The sequence below is a fragment of the Erinaceus europaeus genome, chromosome 7 (assembly GCF_950295315.1).
Source record: "Erinaceus europaeus chromosome 7, mEriEur2.1, whole genome shotgun sequence".
NCBI lineage: Eukaryota > Metazoa > Chordata > Mammalia > Eulipotyphla > Erinaceidae > Erinaceus > Erinaceus europaeus.
Genome location: NC_080168.1, coordinates 114,641,976 through 114,661,142, shown reverse-complemented (window position 1 = coordinate 114,661,142; position 19,167 = coordinate 114,641,976). Strand labels below are relative to the sequence as shown.

The window sequence follows — 19,167 nt, the reverse complement described above, 5'->3', positions numbered from 1 at the left end:
TGCTGCTGGGGATTGAACTCAGGACCTCATGCTTGACAGTCTGATGCTTAATCCACTGTGTCATCTCCCAGACCACTCTCCTATCATTTCTCATGAATCAACAAATAAAATCTTTTTTTTAAAAAAGAAATAAAATGAATTGATATATAGAAAAACACTTGCCAGGATCTATTATTGCTACTTTTATTTATTTTTTTATTTAATTATTATTGGATAGAGACAGAAAGAAATTGTGAGGGGAGGGAGAGAGTCAGAGAGACACCTGCAGACCTGCTTCACCACTTGTGAAGCTTTTCCCCTGCAGGTGGGGACCCAGGGCTTGAACCCAGGTCTTTGTGCACTGTAATATGTGCACTTAACCAGGTGCGCCACTGCTTGGCTCCTTTTGCTGCTTTTATTACCATGTCTATGCTGCTTGGGAACCTCTGAAGAAAGGACTTAAGACAGGTATCCTCCTGAGCTGTCTTACTTAATGATTCTATGACCCCAAGGGCAAGCGGTCTACTGAATTGGGCCCGCAGGGGGTTCCACCTGCAACTCATAATAGTTAAACTTCTCTCCTAATAGATCAAAGTACCAAGAAGTTCCAAACACCATTCTTTCAATATGCAATACTTGTCACTAAGTGGTACTTAATACTTTTTGTCAAGGGCCTTCAACAGTACACTGTTTACACAACAGTTTTTAGTACCAGTGCTCTAACAGCCAAGGACTCCCTCTGGAGACGTAGCTGTGCAGAGAGATGGCTAATTTCAGTCTGGCTTACCTTAGTTTGTTGTTGCAGTAGGAGCAACGGAAGCAGCTGATATGAAACACCTGCTGATTAGCCAAGAGCCGCTCCATCGGGTAGACCGTCTTCTGGCATTCCACACAGGTCTCTCTGGCAGGTGCCTGGAATTTCTAGGAAAATGGAAAAGGACCTTTGTGATGGCCATAGGTAGTAGTGGGTTAGAACTGTGCTGAGATGGGCCCTGGGATTTGTTGTCTAAGGGCTCCCTTTCCTGGTATGTAGGCCCCTCCTCCTCCCCCAGCACTGTTCAGCTCTGGGACATCAGAGCCTCAGGCACTAAACTCTTTTTGCATAATGACTATGCTATCTCCCCAGGCCTGGTCTGTCAATTCTTAGAGGGCGCTAAACTGCTCCCATGCCACCAGCTGACTTTTTGAAACCAAGAGGCTCTCCTGAATTCTCCCTCAAATTTCTGGCTGCCCGGAATGTAGCAGCCACTGACAGGGGTGGAATAGGGTGGGGGTGGGGAGTGAGATGAGCTCTAGGGCTAGATTGCAGAAAAGGCTTATACAAGACACCAAGAAAGGCTTATACAGAGAAAGGCTTATACAAGACACCAAGCACACAAAAAAGCACATCAAATGCTTTTGCAGACGGGAAATTAGGAGAAAATGTCATCACATACAGAAGAAAGAAGCTTGATTGTTTTGATTCAAATACCAAATAAAAACAGGACAAACTTTTCTATGAACAGATTCTGAAGGGGATGCATTTCAAGGAGAGGAAGTCCACTTGGATTTGAGAAGCAGGGAGACACTCTGACAAAACATCTATTTGTCTCTTCTGTTTATAATTTAAATTTTATTTATTTTCCCTTTTGTTGCCCTTGTTGCTTTTTATTGTTGTTGTTATTGATGTCGTCGTTGTTGGATAGGACAGAGAGAAATGGAGAGAGGAGGGGAAGACAGAGAGGAGAGAAAGACAGACACCTGCAGACCTGCTTCACCACCTGTGAAGTGACTCTCCTGCAGGTGGGGAGCTGGGGGCTCGAACCGGGATCCTTCTGCTGGTCCTTGCCCTTTGTGCCACCTGCGCTTAACCCACTGCACTACCGCCTGACTCCCGTCTCTTCTGTTTATAATCTTGACTTGTTCAACCAGCCAGGGATACTATTTTTTAAGACTTCAAAAGAAAGCATATCAAAATAAATCTATCTGTTCTAAGATGTATATTTAGGTATTAATGAAGAATGAAAGTAATATAATTGAGAGTGGCATTTTTAAAAAAAGAATTTATTTATTTATTCACGAGAAAGATAGGAAGAGAGAAAGAATCAGACATCACTCTGGTACATGTGCTGCTGGGGATCAAACTTGGGACCTCATGGTTGAGAATCTAATGCTTTATCCACCGCACCACCTCCCAGACTACAGGCATGGTTTTAACAGACTGGAAATTGATAGTTAATTTGTAAAGAGTGAATCAAGGGAGGTGTGACTATCTGGCAATCCCAATTCTAAAGAACAAAGAATAGTATTCAAGCAGTAATGAGAGCTCGAATTCCAAAACTGTAGGCATTTATGCATGTATGTATTATTTTTAACCAGAACACTGCTCAGCTCTGGTTTATGGTGGTGCAGGGGACTGAAACTGGAGCTTTGGAGCCTTAGGTATTAGAGTTTGTTTGCTATCTACCCCTGCTTACTATAAGCTTTTATGTAGTAAGAAATTGGTTGTGCCAGAATTTAGCAGAGCTTAGTTAATAATAATAATAATAAAGATACTGGGCCTGGCACTGGTGTGTACCTGGTTAAGTGCATGTGCTACCATGCAAAAGGACCTGTGTTCAAGTCCCTGCCCCCCACCAACTGAGGAGGATGCTTCTTGAGTGGTGAAGCAAGTACTGCAGATAGCTCTCTGTCTCTCTCTCTCCCTACTTCTCTCTCCTCTCAATTCCTTTTTGTCCTATCAAATAAAGAAAAAAAAAAAGCCTGCCAGGAGCACTGATTTGCCCTGTAGGCATCAAGACCCGGTGATAACCCTGGAAAAAAAATTACCAAAAGAAAAAGAAAGGGGGCCAGCTGGTGGCGCACCTGGTTGAGCGCAGGTTACAGTGCACAAGGACCTGAGTTCGAGCTCCCAACCCCCACCTGCAGGGGGAAAGCTTTGCAGGTGGTAAAGCAGTGTCGCAGGTGTCTCTCTGTCCTTCCCTCTCTATCACCCCCTTCCCTCTCAATTTCTGGCTCTCTATCCAATAAATTAAAGATAATTTTAAAATAAATTTTAAAAAAAGAAAAAGGGAGAAAGAAAGAAAATTGGTTGTATTGCTTTTAGGGGTAGAGAGTAAAAAGCCCTGGGTATGCAAGAGCAACCTCTGTCTTACCCCAATAGACACTGAGCAACAACTGTTGAAAGGGTAAGTCAAGGTGACCAGGGGGCTCCTCTAGGCACCTCGTTGGCCCTGTTGCTGGGAGACCAGTGTGCACGCAATGCAAGTTTATCTCAAGATCCAGCATCTGAATGATTAAATTAAGCCTAAAACAAAAAACAAACGAACAAAAAAACAACCCAGGGGGAGTGGGGCGGTAGCGCAGCGGGTTAAGCGCACGTGGCACGAAGCCCAAGAACTGGCCTAAGGGTCCCGGTTGGATCCCCCGGCTCCCCACCTGCAGGGGAGTCGCTTCACAGGCAGTGAAGCAGGTCTCCAAGTGTCTCTTTCTCTCCCCCTCTCTGTCTCCCCCTCCTCTCTCCATTTTTCTCTGTCCTAACAACAATGACATCAATAACAATAATAATAACTACTACAACAATAAAAAACAAGGGCAACAAAACGGAAAACAAACAAACCCAGGTTGGGAGCTGGGCGGCAGTGCAGTAGGTTAAGCGCACATGGCACAAAGCGCAAGGACCAGCGTTAAGGATCCCGGTTGGAGCCCCTGGCTCTCCACCTACAGGGGGTCGCTTCGCTAGCGGTGAAGCAGGTCTGTAAGTGTCTGTCTTTCTCTCCTCCTCTGTCTTCCCTTCCTCTCTTGATTTCTCTGTCCTATCCAACAACAACAGCTATGACAACAATAACAACTACTATAAGGGCAGCAAAATGGGAAAAATGGTCTCCAGGAGCAGTGGATTCATAGTGCAGGCACTGAGCCTAGCGATAACCCTGACGGCGCGCACGCACACACACACACACACACACACACACACACACACACGCACCAGGTTATATGGAAGATATAATTTGAGGAGACCAGGTGGTGGTGCACCTCGTTAAGCACACACATTACTGTACAAAAAGACCCAGGTCCCAGCCCCAAGTCCCCACATGCAGAGGGAAAGCTTCACAAGTGGTGAAGCAGGACTGCAGGTGTCTCTCTGTCTCTTTCCTCTCTACCTCCACCCTCTCAATTTCTTTCTCTCTATCCAATAATAAAAATGAAAAAAAAAAATCTCCAAAGAGATCCATCGAAACAATTACACACTGTTGGTTCACTTGTCATTAAGTAGGAAGTAAAACAAAAATAGGAATGGCTTCCTGAGTAGATCTGAACAGGAAATGAGAAAGAAAAGGGGCAAAACGTAGAAGTCAAAGGGAAGGCCAACAAAAGGGAGTTTAATACAATTAGTGACAAATTCCCAAATAGGGCCAAGGGATCTGACAACAAAAGAACAGAACTCCCGGCTCCCCACCTGCAGGGGAGTCGCTTCACAAGCGGTGAAGCAGGTTTGCAGGTGTCTTTCTTTCCTCTCTCTGTCTTCCCCCCATCTCTCTCCATTTCTCTCTGTCCTATCCAACAATGACAACAATAACTATAACAATAAAACAAGGGCAACAAAAGGGAATAAATAAAATAAAATAGAACAGAACTAAGTGGAAATAAACTGCTAACAGCTCTCCCCACCACCATTCCTAAGGTTAGAATTCTATAAAATTCCGGGAGGTGGCGCAGTGGATAAAGTGCTTGACTCTCAAGTGCGAGGTCCTGAGTTTAAGTCCTGGCAGCACATGTACCAGAGTGATCTCTGGTTCTTTCTCTTTCTCCTCCTATCTTTCTCATCAACAACTAAATAAAATCTTTTAAAAAAAAAATCCTATAAAGAAAAACTTAAAATCCTATAAAGAAAAACCTAAAGAATTAAAGAGCACAGGTCATGGTCCGGGAGGTAGCGCAGTGATAAAGCTTTGGACTCTCAAGAATGAGGTCCTGAGTTCGATCCCCGGCAGCACATGTGCCAGAGTGATGTCTGGTTCTTTCTCTCTCCTCCTATCTTTTTCATAAATAAAATCTTTAAAAAAAAAAAAAGCACAGGTAATTACTTAGTTTCCAAGCACAAGGTGATACTTGTGGTATTTGTGATCAAATACTATTGTAAAGGCATTATTTGGAACTCAGATGTTTTAATTTAATATTTATTTATTTATTTTCTCTTTTGTTGCCCTTGTTTTATTGTTGTAGTTATTATTGTTGTTGTTATTGATTGATGTCATTGTGTTGAATAGGACAGAGAGAAATGGAGAGAGGAGGGGAAGACAGAGAGGAGAAGAGAAAGATAGACACCTGCAGACCTGCTTCACTGCCTGTGAAGTGATTCCCCTGCAGGTGGGGAGCTGGGGGCTCAGACCAGGATCCTCACACCAACTCAGATTTTTTTAAAAGATATTTATTTTCCCTTTGTTGTTTTTTATTGTTGTTGTAGTTATTATTGTTGTTGTTATTGCGGTCATCATTGTTGGATAGAACAGAGAGAAATGGAGAGAGGAGGGGAAGACAAAGACGTATTTATCAAATTAAATGTCCCTTTTCAGCAACAGAATGCATTCTATAATTCTGACACTTGACTTAGGGGACTAAGCATTCTCTCTGGTCAATAAGGACAGAGCAGGAGACAGAGATTACAGGTGGTAAAAGAGGAAATGGCAATTATTTTGTTAAAGGGAACAGAGGCTTACAGAGCACGCTCCCGTTAACAACACACAGAGAAAACCCAGGGGAGGAGGAGAATATAGCCCAGGGGATGGGAAGGAGAACCTGAGAGAAAGCTGAAAGTTGAGCTCACATTAGGAGGAAAGTGGAAGGCAGGAGCAGAAATTAGGTACCGGGAACAGGAAGCAGAAGCTGGAAGAGATAAACAGGAACCTTGGGTGAATCAGCATCCGGTGTGCCCTCCAGAGCTTCACTGCAGCGGAGCTCATGCAACTATAGACTCAGCTCCTGGAGTTCGACCTAATTTCTTTCCTCTTCATGTACCTTTGCCAACTGTGGCAGAATCAGCCCCACTCATCTTTACCTGAGGCTGGAACACTTGCCAGTTCAGAAGAGAAAGCCTTCAAGAGCTTGCACCCACACAAGGAGTGTCTCATTAAGGATCCTTCAGTGTCTTCCAACCTCCCACACCTGCCCCACAAAGGCTGTCTCCTGAATGGAACCTTCTTCACCCACACAAGTGAAAACCATTCCTCCTCCTTAACACCAAATTAACAGACTGCTAGTTCAAACAGCTCCTTCACCACAGGCTCCCAACTAGCCAGACCCACCAGACTCCCATTATCACAATCTCTTTTTTTACATAAAAAAAGGCCTTTGCAACATTATTGCAGGTTTAGGTGGCAGCTGCCCAAAGACCCTTATAGTTTCACAAAGATGAGAGAATGCCAACACTGTAGTATGCCAAGTCAGGGTGGCTACAGCTGTGCCTTCCCTTTATTTCCTCTACTCTGGGCTCTCAGCCACTTTTCTGTAATTACCTCCACGTTTATTCAGACAACAGGAAGTATAGTCAGTGCCCAGAAATCTCTGCCATTCTGGTGGGTCTGGTGTGTATCCTGCCATGACTCTCGTGGCATGCTTGGGCTTAGCACAGCCATGTTTAAAGCATTGCCAAAATGAGTATGTTAGAAATATTTTTTTAAAGATTCATTTATCTGTTAATGAGGAAGAGAAGAACCAGAACATCACCTGGCCTGGGAACTCATGACCTCATGCTCAAAGGTTCGACATTCACCCAGTACACTACTTTCTGGGTCACTAGATTAAAAACATTTCCCCCCCCACTTACTGAGCTTTTCCCTTCCCTTCCCTTCCCTTCCCTTCCCTTCCCTCCCCTCCCCTCCCCTTTCTCGTTTTCTCTCTCCCCCCTTATTGCCGGGACTTGGTGCTGGCACTGGAATCCACCACTCCCGGTGGCCATTTTTCTCTCTTCTAACATTTACTAGGTAGGACAGAAAGAAATTGAGAGAGGATGAGGAGACAGAGGGAGAGAAATGAAGACACCTGCAGACCTGCTTCACCACTTGTGAAGCGGACTCCCTGCAGGTGGGGAGCAGGGGCTCAAACCCAGATCTTTATTCTCAGTAATATGTGCACTTCACTGGGTGTGCCACTGCCCAGCCCAGCCCAGCCCAGCCCCGCCCCTTAGGGTCTCTTTCCCCATCTTCCCTCCTTCCCATTTTTCACATGTAGAAGAAGTTAAAGCACTATGATGGCTGGTGCCTTAGGAAAGTTTCCAAAGTCAGTAGCAGAATTAAAATGAAAACCCAGCACTCCCAATTCTCAGTCCAATAGAGCATTTTCCAAATTGTTCCAGAATGTCAACTTTCCCCAACTACAGGAAACTCTGGGGAAGAGAGCAGATGCTAACCCAAATGAAAATCCTCTCAATAGAGCACTGCAGACAATCGACAGTCTGGCTTTGGCTCACTTTAGAATGAATGAGACCACACATAAATAACTGATGTTCATAAGCACGGTCATATCTCTCCCATATGAGGGATCTCCCTGGTCTCCTGTTGAACAGTATTAGCTTACAGCTATTTTGCCAATACATTTCCATGGCTTCATCTACATGATTTCTTGCTCTTGTCTTATGCATATTTCTTAATCATGACAGTATCAATTGGGGCAGGTATGGGGATGGGGGGGAGAGGGGGAAGTAGCAGCTGACAACACATAGTGATGCAAACTGCCTTGAGGGTGATCAGGGGCCAGGCAGTGGTGCACCCGGTTAAGTGCACATATAACAATGTGCAAGGACCCAGGTTCAAGCCCTTGGTCCCCACCTGCAGGGGAAAAGCATCACAAGTGGTAAATCAGGACTGCAGGTGTCTCTCTGTCTCTTTTCTCTCTACCCTCTCCATTTCTATTTGTACCCAACAGTAAATAGATATTTTAAATATTAAAAAAGAGAGAATAGAGAAGGAAAGTATGTGTTGATGTCAGGCCTCCATTCCTCAGGCAGCACACCACAAAATGCCTTTGATCTTCTAATATGTGTCAGATATCCAAGGTGGCAAAACTGAGATTCCTCACCACACAGTCATGCTGGGCGGGCTCTGGGCAGCCTTTTCCCTAGCTCCCTGTGAAACACTTTTTGAAAGCATTTTTGGGACGATCACATCTGCAACAGATGACTTCTCCTGTGGAGGGGAGCAAGTGTTCTGGGAAAGCAGGGATGTAGATAATGAGAAAAGGTTCCAGACGTGTATCTGGCATGAGTCGGATGACTCAGCAAACTCACATTAAACCTCCTTACCCTAATCACAGAAGGCAGAGCCTGGAAGGGGCATCCTAGTATATGCCCTTCTAGCCAATTAGCTGGGGACAGGGCTGTCTTGGACAGAGTAGGTGTTGTGGGGTGGGGGCTCTTCACATTTCCTTGCCCCTGCCCCGAATATTTTGGGGATAACTTCTTTCAAATGGCAAGACTTTAAGTTTAAAAAGATTGGAGTTTCTTTTGTTTTTAAAGCAGAGCACTGCTCAGCTCTGGCTTATGCTAGTGCCAGGGATTGAACCTGGGACCTCACAGTGTCAGGCATGAAAGTCATTTGAGAAACCACTATGACATCTTCCTGGCCCTCTGGGGCTCTTTAGTAGAAAATTCCTGATGCTTCTTGCAGGATCCAATAACTGTGCTCCCATGAATAAGAAACACTTTTAGAAATGAACTTGGGGGTGGGGTAGATAGTATAATGGTTATACAAAGACTCTCATGCCTGAGGCTTTGAAGTCACAGGTTCAATCCTTTGCACCAATCTTAAGCCAAATCTGGTCAGTGCTACGGTAAAATAATAATAAGCTCCCCACCTACAAGGGGGATGTTTCACTAGTGGTGAAGCAGGTCTGCAAGTGTCTATCTTTCTTGATTTCTTTTTTTGCCTCCAGGGTTATTGCTGGGCTCGGTGCCTGCACTACGAATCCACTGCTCGTGGAGGCCATTATTCCCATTTTGTTGTAGTTGTTATTGTTGCCATAGCTGTTGTTGCTGTTGGATAGGACAAATGGAGAGAAGAGGGGAAGATAGAGAGGAGAAGAGAAAGACAGACACCTGCAGACCTGCTTCACTGCTTGTGAAGCGACTCCCCTGCAGGTGGGGAGCCGGGGCTCGAACCGGGATCCTTACCTGGCCCCTGCACTTTTTGCCATGTGTGCTTAACCTGCTGCGCTACCGCCCAGCTCCCCAGGTGTCAATCTTTCTATTTCCCTCTCCTCTCTTTAATTTCTCTCTGTCCTATCCAATAAAATGGAAAAAATGAGGGGCCAGGTGGTGGCGCACCTGGTTGAGTGCACACATTACATACAGTGCACAAGGACCCAGGTTCAAGCCCTCGGCCCCCACCTGCAGGGGGAAAGCTTCACGAGTGGTGAAACAGGGCTGTTGGTATCTGATTCTCTCCCTCTCCCCTCTCAATTTCTCTGTTTCTATTCAATAATAAATAAATTAAATAAAATAAAATGGCCACCACAATACTGGCATCAAGTCCCAGTGATAACCCTGGAGGGGAAAAAAAAAAAAAAAAAGAACAGAAAAAGAAAAAGAAGCTGCAGGGACTAGCAGGTAGCTGGTAGAAATCTTAAGTGTGAAGCCCCAGGTTGAGCCCCACTACCGCATGGGTAACTCCACAGCACTGGGGGAAGGTCTATGGGTGTCCCTCCCTTTCTCAGTGACTTTTCCCACTCCTCACTCCTGAAATAAAAAGACTGAGAAAACTCAACCTAGAAGGGGTGGAATCAGCGTAAGGCCCAGCTAAAGAAAGGAAGAAAGGAAGAAAGGCAGGCAGGAAATGAACCTTTCACTTCAAGCTGCAGCCTTCACTAGCACCAAGTCTCATCGACTGAGCTATTTGGCCAGTGTCCAAACTACATATAATACTTACTTTTAAAGACTGATATATTTTTTTCTCTCTATCAAGCTAAAATTTGGAATCAATTGAGTCTCTACCTTAGATGTCCTATTTTCAGTAACTCTCAGACAAGCATTAAGAAACAGTTTTTTCCCAGGATGTGTGGGACTCAATAATTTATTCTAAGTCAAGAAGTTTATTCTTAGCTATATGTAATCTCCCAAATGGAGAAACAGCTTCTGCCACATGGTCTATAGCTATGAAACCAGCTATGCCAGCAGGTTTTCCTATAAACACAAAAGCACTGATGCAATGCGCTTGCAGAATGTAAAGGGTTGTAATAACTAGGAGGGAGAGGAAATAAACTACCTTAAAAAAAAGTGGAGGGGCTGGGCAGCAGTGCACCCAGTTGAACACACAGGCAGAAGGTTCAAGGGGTTGCTCTTTCGTTCTCCCTCATTTATTTTTTTAATTAAAAAAAATATTTATTTATTCCCTTGTTTCTTTTTATTGTTGTAGTTACTATTATTGTTGTCATTGTTGGATAGGACAGAGAGAAATGGAGAGGGGAGGGGAAGACAGAGAGGGGGAGAGAAAGACAGACACCTGCAGACCTGCTTCACTGCCTGTGAAGCGACTCCCTTACAGGTGTGGAGCCGGGGCTCAAACTGGGATCCTTGCGCTGGTTGTTGTGCTTTGCACCACCTGCACTTAACCCTCTGCGCAACTGCGTGACCCCCCCCTTTATTTTTTTAATGTTTTATTTTGTTTATTTTAATGAGAGAGACAGAGTCAGAGATACACTAGAGCACTGCTCAGCTCTGGCTTATGTTGGTGCTGGGGATTAAACCTGGGGCCTCAGAGCCAAAGACAGAAAAAGTCTTTTGCAGAACCATTATGCTGTCTCCCCAGTCCTTTCTTTTTTCTTTTTGCCTCCAGGGTAATTGCTGGGGCTCGGTGCCTGCACTACAAATCCACTGCTCCTAGAGGCCACTTTCCCCCTTTTGTTGCCCTTGCTGTTTATCGTTGTTGTTGGATAGGACAGAGAGAAATTGAGAGAGGACAGAAAGACAGAGAGGGGAAGAGAAAGACACCTGCAGACCTGCTTCACCGCTTGTGAAGTGACCCCCCCCACAGGTGGGGAGCCGGGGGCTCGAACTGGGGTCCTTGCGCTTCACACTATGTGCGCTTAACCTGCTGCAGTACCACCTGACCCCTCCCCCAGTCCTTTCTTACCCTCTCTATCCCCTCCTCCCGTTACAATGTCTCTCTGTCCTATCAAATATAAGACAGACATAAAAGGGGAGTTGGGCAGTAGTGCAGTGGGTTAAGTGCACGTGGCACAAAGCACAAGGACCGGCGTAAGGATCCCGGTGCAAGCCCCTGGCTCCCCACCTGCAGGGGAGTCACTTCACAGGTGGTAAAGCAGGTCTGCAGGTGTCTTTCTCTCCCCCCTCCATTTCTCCATTTCTCTCTGTCCTATCCAACAACAACAACATTAATAACAACAACAATAAAAAACAAGGGCAACAAAAGGGAATAAATATTTAAAAAATTATAAAAATAAAAATGGCCACCAGGAGTGATAGATTACTAGTGAAGGCTCCAAGCTCCAGCAATAACCCTGGTAAAAAAAGAAAAGAAAGAAAAGAAAGAAAGCACAAAGGAGATGTGGTTGGGCCCCACCCTAAGCTCTGTACACCATGATCAAGTGAACCTTGGCCTCCAGGCAAACACACGGAGCAGGGGAAGTTTGCTCTGGCCTTTCTGACCCTGAGGTGTGTGCCTGCAGCAGGTGCAGAGTGAGCTTCCTCCTCTGTATGCCTTACTGTCAACTCCAGCCCCTCTCCCTACTATGCCGGGACACCTATGAGGCCCTCCTTCACACACTGCTCATCAACTCAGGCTCTGCAGTTTGAAGCCAGAAGGAATCTCAAAGGCTCAACTCACTATCTGGAGGGCTGGTGTAGATCTAGGGGGCAGAGGGACGCAAGACCGGGCTGAGAGTCAATTGTAGTCAACATACTGCAACATAGGGCAGTTGCAGGAGAGAAAGGAACCTCCCTGACAGTTACAATTTTGTGAAACTCCAGCAAGCCTGACCCTCAGCACTATATACAAATAAAAACAAAAAAAAACAAAACCACTCCCAAACATCATACATGGTTGAGTGGTGCTCCATAAAAATAATAAACAAGTTGGGGCTGGGTGGTGGCGCACCTGGTTGAGCACACATGTTACAATATGCATGGACCTGGGTTTGCGGCCCCGTCTCCACCTGCAAGGGGAAAGCTTTGCGAGTGGTGAAGCAGGGCTGCAGGTGTCTCTCTTTCTCTCTCCCTCTCCCTTCCCACTCGATTTCTGGCAGTCTCTCTCCAATAAAGAAAGATAATAAAACGCCTTGAAAAATAATAATAATAGGGAATCGGGCGGTAGCCCAGAGGGTTAAGCGCATGTGGCGCAAAGTGCAAGGACCGGCGAAAGGATCTCGGTTCGAGCCCCCGGCTCTCCACCTGCAGGGGAGTCGCTTCACAGGTGGTGAAACAGGTCTGCAGGTGTCCTCCTTCTCTCTGTCTTTTCCTCTTTCACTCTCACCCTCTATCAAGAACAAGAAAAGGAAACAAAGATGGCCACCAGGAACAGTGGAGTTGTGTAGGTGCTGAGTCCCAGCCTTAAGTCTGGTGGCAAAAATAAATACCTTAATTTTTTCTTTTTTTGCCTCCAGGGTTATTGCTGGGGCTTGGTGCATGCACTACGGATCCACTGCTCCTGGAGGCTTTTTTTGTTGCCCTTGTTTTATCGTTATTGTGGTTATTATTATTGTTACTGATGTCATCGTCGTTGAATAGGACAGAGAGAAATCGATAGAGGAGGGGAAGACAGAGAGGCAGAGAGAAAGACAGACACCTGTAGACCTGCTTCACTACCTGTGAAGCGACTCCCCTGCAGGTGGGGAGCCGGGTGCTCGGGGATCCTTATGCGGGTCCTTGCGCTTTGTGCCATGTGCGCTTAACCCACTGCACTACCGCCCCACCCCCACATTAATTATTATTATTATTATTTTGCCTCCAGGGATATTGCTGGGGCTCAGTGCCTGCACCATGAATCCACTGCTCCTGGAGACTATTCCCTCCCCCCCTTTGTTGCCCTTGTTGTAACCTTGTTGTGGTTATTATTGTTGTTGATGTCGTTCGTTGTTGGATAGGACAGAGAAATGGAGGGAGGAGGGGAAGACAGAGGGGGAGAGAAAGACAGACACCTGCAGACCTGCTTCACCGCTAGCTCCCCTGCAGGTGGGGAGCCGGGGGCTCAAACCGGGATCCTCCCGCCAGTCCTAGCGCCACCTGCCCTTAACCTGCTGCACTACCACCCGACACCCATTAATTAATTTTTAAGGACAGATTTTAGCTCGGTTAGCCATGGCATCTTCCTAACCGCAGTCACACAGAATCCATGGTCAAGTCAACAACCCAGGGATTCACATCTGGATAGGGCAGCTGCAGGAGAGAAAGGAACCTCCCTGGCAGTTGCAATTTTGTGAAACTCCAGATACTGGAAAGAGAATGTGCTGATGACAGCAAGAGCAGATTTTTAACGCCAGAAGTAAAAAATCACATTGAATACGTGGTCATATCCAGTCACTGTGACCCAGTTCTTTCTCCCTTCACCTGTTTTCTCCTGCTACTTTCCTGTTCTATTTCAATAAGTGTCATTCTTCTCCTAAATCTGAGCTTCCTTTATCATGTCCAGGTTTCAGGGTCAGGGACCTCTCACTGGGTTAGATCCCACCCAGCACCCTGTTCCCTTCCTCCAAGATAATTAAGAACTGTGTGTTTACATGATTCATTCCTCCACCTTAATTTCATTTTCTTTCTTAAAATTTTTTATATTTATTTATTTTCCCTTTTGTTGCCCTTGTTGTTTTTTATTGTTGTGTAATTGATGTTGTCGTTGTTGGATAGGACAAAGAGAAATGGAGAGAGGAGGGGAAGACAGAGAGGGGGAGAGAAAGATAGACACCTGCAGACCTGCTTCACCGCCTGTGAAGTGACTCCCCTGCAGGTGGGGAGCCGGGGGCTTGAACTGGGATCCTTATGCCAGTCCTTGCGCTTTGCGCCGCGTGCGCTTAACCTGCTGCGCTACTGCCTGCCTCCCTGTCTTTTTTTTTTTTTTTTTTTTATTGTAGTGGGGGGTAGATCAAATCTAGGATCTTCCCTCTGTGTGCTGTTGCTGAGCTGCCTCTCCTGCCCAGTTTCTACTCTATATGTTTAGGGTGAAAGAAGCCAAAGCATTGCCCCACCACCCATGGTTCTACTTATCTGTCCTTCATGACCTTATGTAGTGCCAGGGGTTGAACACATGGCCCCAGACATGTAAGGTGTGTGCTCTCCTACCAAATCACTACCTGGTGACATCTTTTTTAAAACTTAACCCCCCCCATTTTATTGGGGGGTTAATGGTTTACAGTACATCTGTTGACATATGGGGACAACTCCTCATGCCCCATGTCTACAGAATACTCTCACCCCCATCTTGGGTCCTTTACCCTCATCACTGGGCAGATCTTTTTGATCTACTCATTAAGTCCTGAATTCCCGCCCCCCGGCACTTTTTTCAACATTTATTTTCATGAGAGAAAGAGAGTGAGAGAGATACCAGAGCACTGTTCAACTCTGGCATAAGGTGGTGCTGGGGATTGAACCTGGGACCTCAGAGGCTCAGACATGAAAGTCTGATGTGCTACTATTATACTGACTCCCTAGATGACTTTTTGGCACTTGTTTTAAACTCTTTTTTAAAAATTATCTTTACTTATAGGATAGAGACAGCCAGAAATTGAGAGTGGAGGGGGAAAGAAAGGAAGAGAGACAGAGAGAGACACCTGCAGCCCTGCTTTACCACTCATGAAGCACTCCCCCTGTGGGGGGGAGGGGGACCAGGGGCTTGAACCTGGGCCCTTGCGCATTGTAACATATACATTTAACCAGGTGCGCCACCACCTGGCCCCCGCAACTTGTTCTAAACTCTTAACTGTGTCCTCTTGTCCATTCTTTTTGTACACTTGCAGACTACAAGACCACCGCACTGAAGTTTCCTGCAATGTGGTAGGCCACTGGGCTTGAACCTGGGTTGTGCATGTAGCAAAACAGCACACTATCCAAGTGAGCTATTTCACCAGCCCCGCACTACAGTTTTCAACAAGGGATGGGTCATAGACTCAGGTGAGAAATTGTGTGAGGTGAACACGATAACCACTACACTATAGAAACAGGTTCAGTTGAGGATTATAAGGAAAGCAGGTGCATAAGAGGCTGGGGCAGTCCAAACCACCTTACAGCTGATTCTATCTATTGAGTTTCTGAAACAGGGGCCAGGCGGTGGCGCATCTGGTTAAGGGCTCACATTACAGTGCACAAGGATCTGGGTTCAAGCCCCTGGTTTCCACCTGCAGGGGGAAAGTTTCACGAGTGGGGAAAAGTTTCACGAGACAGGTGTCTCTCTGTCTCTCTCCCACTCTACTTCCCCCTTCCCTCACAATTTCTCTGTTTCTATTCAAAATAAATAAAGATAAAAATTAAAAAAAAAATCTGAAACAGACCCAGCTACTCAGAGAAAAAGCATCAACAATGTGTATGTTTGGCTACTAATCCAAATGGGTAAATTAGAACTGCACTGACAAAGCAGGATTATAAAAGCACCTTTTAATAATGTAAGCCTAAAACAGTTGTTATCAGACTTTTTTTTTGCTTTTATTTTCATGAGAATATACATCTATTTGTTCATAGAAAAGAGGGAGCCAGGTGCACATGTTATAATGCAAAAGGACCCATGTTATAATGTTCCAGCCCCTGGTCCCCACCTGCAGGGAGAAAGCTTCAGGAGTGGTGAAGCAAGTCTGCAGGTATCTCTTTCCCTCTCTACTACCCCCTCCCTTCTCCATTTCTGGCTGTCTCTATCCAATAAATAAATAAAGATAATAAAAAATTAAAATTAAAAAAAGAAAAAGAAAAGCATGGCTTTAAGGACTGGTGGATAAAGGGGGCTGATGACTGCCTCCTGCCACTCTGCTGCGATGTAGACACACTCTCTAACACGCTGAACATAATGTACGCAAATGCCAAGCTCCTCACACCAGGGAGACAATCCTGGCCAGTGGGTGATATTACCTTAACAGATTTCTTGTGTTGTGGACTTTTATCCACTTATAGATTTAGGAACTTGGACTTTTTTTTTTCTTTAAATTTTTATTTATTTATTCCCTTTTGTTGCCCTTGTTTTTTATTGTTGCAGTTATTATTGTTATTGTTGTTGTCATTGTTGGATAGGACAGAGAGAAATGGAGAGGGGAAGACAGAGAGGGGGAGAGAAAGATAGACACCTGCAGACCTGCTTCACTGCTTGTGAAGTGACTCCCCTGCAGGTGGGGAGCCAGGGGCTTGAACCAGGATCCTTACGCCAGTCCTTGGGCTTTCTGCCATGTGCGCTTAACCCGCTGCGCTACCATCCGACTCTCTCTCTCACTTTTTTTTAATGCAAGTACTTCATTACTGATCCCTGTCTGTCTTCCAGCCTTCCTTCCTTCCTTCTTTCCTTCCAAGAGAACAGTGCTCAGCTCTGGATAATGTTTAAGCCAGGGATTGAACCTGGAACCTCTTACATGCCAAATCCCCCTTTAAGGACTGGTGAATACAATGGGCTAGTGACTGCCTCTACCACTCTGCTGCAATGTAGACACACTCTTTACCATATCAACCATAACTTATGCTAATGCCAAGTTCCTCACACCAGGGAGACTATCTGTACAACCGCTATGCTATCTCCCCAGCCCCACTAGGTTGTTTCTTTAACTATGGTCTATCTTAACTCATGGGGGCTGGGCAGTGGCGTACCCAGTTAAGTGCACGTAGTACTATGTACAAGGACCTGGGTTCAATCCCCCACTTCCCACCTGCAGCAGGGATGCTTCACAAGTTTGAAGCAGGTCTGCTGGTGTCTCTGTCTCTCTATGATCCTCTCCCCTCAATTTCTCTGTCCTATCAAATTTTTAAAAAAATTTCAAAAGGGGGGGTCGGGCGGTGGCGCAGTGGGTTAAGCGCATGTGGCGCAAAGCGCAGGGACCGGCGTAAGGATCCCGGTTCGAGCCCCCGGCTCCCCACCTGCAGGGGAATCGCTTCACAGGCGGTGAAGCAGGTCTGCAGGTGTCTATCTTTCTCTCCCCTTCTCTGTCTTCCCCTCCTCTCTCCATTTCTCTCTGTCCTATCCAACAACGAATTGCGTCAACAAGGGCAAAAATAATAACCACAACCAAGCTACAACAAGGGCAACAAAAGGGGGGAAAAATGGCCTCCAGGAGCGGTGGATTCATGGTGCAAGCACTGAGCCCAGCAATAACCCTGGAGGAGGAGGAAAAAAAATTTTTTTCAAAAGGAAAAAATGGCTTCCAGGAGTTGTGGATTCAATAATTATGGAGGCAAAGAAAAACAAATAAATAAAACACACAAACGAGGGGGTCAGGCGGTAGTGCAGCAGGTTAAGGGCAGGTAGCGCGAAGAGCAAGGACCGGTGTAAGGATCCCAGTTCGAGCCCCTGGCTCCCACCTACAGGGGAGTCGCTTCACAAGGGGTGAAGCAGGTCTGCAGGTGTCTATCTTTCTCTCCCCCTCTCTGTCTTCCCTCCTCTCTCCATTTCTCTCTCCTATCCAACAACAATAACGACAATAATAACAACAAGGGCAACAAAAGAAAAAAAAAAAGCCTTCAGGAGCAGTGGATTCATGGTGTAGGCACCAAGCCCCAGCAATAACCCTGGAGGCATAAAAACAAAAGCAAAAACAAAAACAACCCACAAACGAAACTTTCATGAGTTTTGCAAATTTCAAACTGAAAGAACAGTTAATGATCTTCCCCCTGGCCTGGCCCAAAATGAAACAATTTTCCAGGGAAGTTGTACAGCATTAAGTGTGTCCTTCCTTATTTGGCTTTGTTGTTGCTGATTCCAGTAAAGCAAAAACAAGTTATGATGAACACATGCGACAAGTACTATTAGTAGATCAACACCTAAAGCTCACAGAGAAATTGCCACCATACCTTCACTGCTTTGGAAGAAGAACTTTCAGAAAGACTGGAGGCTTTGGCATCTGGACTTAGTGTCTTGGGATGGAGAGGCTGCTGGATGTTTTCTGCTGGAGTCAGAAAGACATGTAATTCTAGGAATCCTCAGAAAACACTCCTCCCCAAAGCAAGGTTTAAGTGCTTCCACCAAGGATAGGTTTATTTTATTTTATTTTATCTTATCCAGAGCACTACTCAGCTCTGGCTTATGGTGGTGCTATGGATTAAACTTGGGACCTTTGTTGCCTTAGGCCTGAAAGTTTTTTTACATAACCTTCATGTTATGCTATCTCCCCAGCTCAGAAAGACCCTTTCAACCAGCAGGAAAAACATGAACATCTGCTGAAGAAAACGCTAAGTCTAAAAGCCATGTAGGCTGTCTCACAAACTAGATTCTCTGGTGGGCGGCACTTTTACTCTTTGCCGCACACAGTGGAATCCCAAGTCCTGAAGAGTGTTCTGCCATACAGAACCTGACATTGATGAAGGCTGTGCACAGACAGGCTGTGATCATGTGTAGCAGTTTGCATTCCCTTTGTTTCTGGGCTCCTTCCACTGGAGTTGGGAAAGTAGAGAAACTCGAGGGCAGAAATGATACACTGTGTGTCTTATTTGGCAGGTCACTGTTAGTCCTACAGTAGATATTCATAGATGAAGTTTATATAAAAGAAAAAAGTGAGGAGGGAGGTTTCATGATAGGGTTGGGAGATGACTTACCTGGCTGAGCACACACCTTACCCCATGCATGGGGTTCAGACCAAGCATCACCTGGGGACATCATGGTTGGTACCAGGGGAGCTTCATGAATGGTGGAGTAGTGCTGGGGTGTCTCTCCTCTCTGTCTTTCCCTCCTATGTCTCCCTTGCTCTTCAAACAAAACACTGGGTAAGGAGGCTACTCAGGAGTGTCATGCACGTGCGAGGCCCTGCACATAGCCACCCGCGCTGCGCTAAACAAGTTTTCTCATGGTCACTGACCTGTCACTATATAATTGTGCAGAAAGCTCAGAAGAGGCAAAGCAAAGTAACTCCCACAGCTACTAAGGACCATGAAATAGTCCCTTTAATTGTAGAGCTGACATGGCTGGGGAGGCTGTTCAGTGGGCAGAGTGCAGATTTGCATGCCTGAGGCCTGGAGCTGGAGCCCCGGCAGTGCATACGCCAGAGTGGAGCTGTGCTCTAACCTCTCTCTCATAATAATAATAACAAAAC

The 19,167-nt window shown here is 45.7% G+C and overlaps 1 protein-coding gene across 6 annotated transcripts in view; it reads right to left on the bottom strand.

The window, feature by feature from the left end:
• LIMA1 (LIM domain and actin binding 1) overlaps positions 1 to 19,167 on the bottom strand; it is a 116,393-nt gene that overhangs the window by 3,090 nt on the left and 94,136 nt on the right. For 3 of the 6 annotated variants that reach the window (XM_060195385.1, XM_060195383.1, XM_060195386.1), the window contains 2 exons: positions 17,933 to 18,027; positions 767 to 900 (listed from right to left, as the gene is read on the bottom strand). In XM_060195385.1, the coding sequence (XP_060051368.1) occupies positions 767 to 900; positions 17,933 to 18,027 (229 nt within the window). The remainder of the gene's footprint in view (positions 1 to 766; positions 901 to 17,932; positions 18,028 to 19,167) is intronic. The other 3 variants (XM_060195384.1, XM_060195387.1, XM_060195388.1) reach the window with 2 other exon arrangements.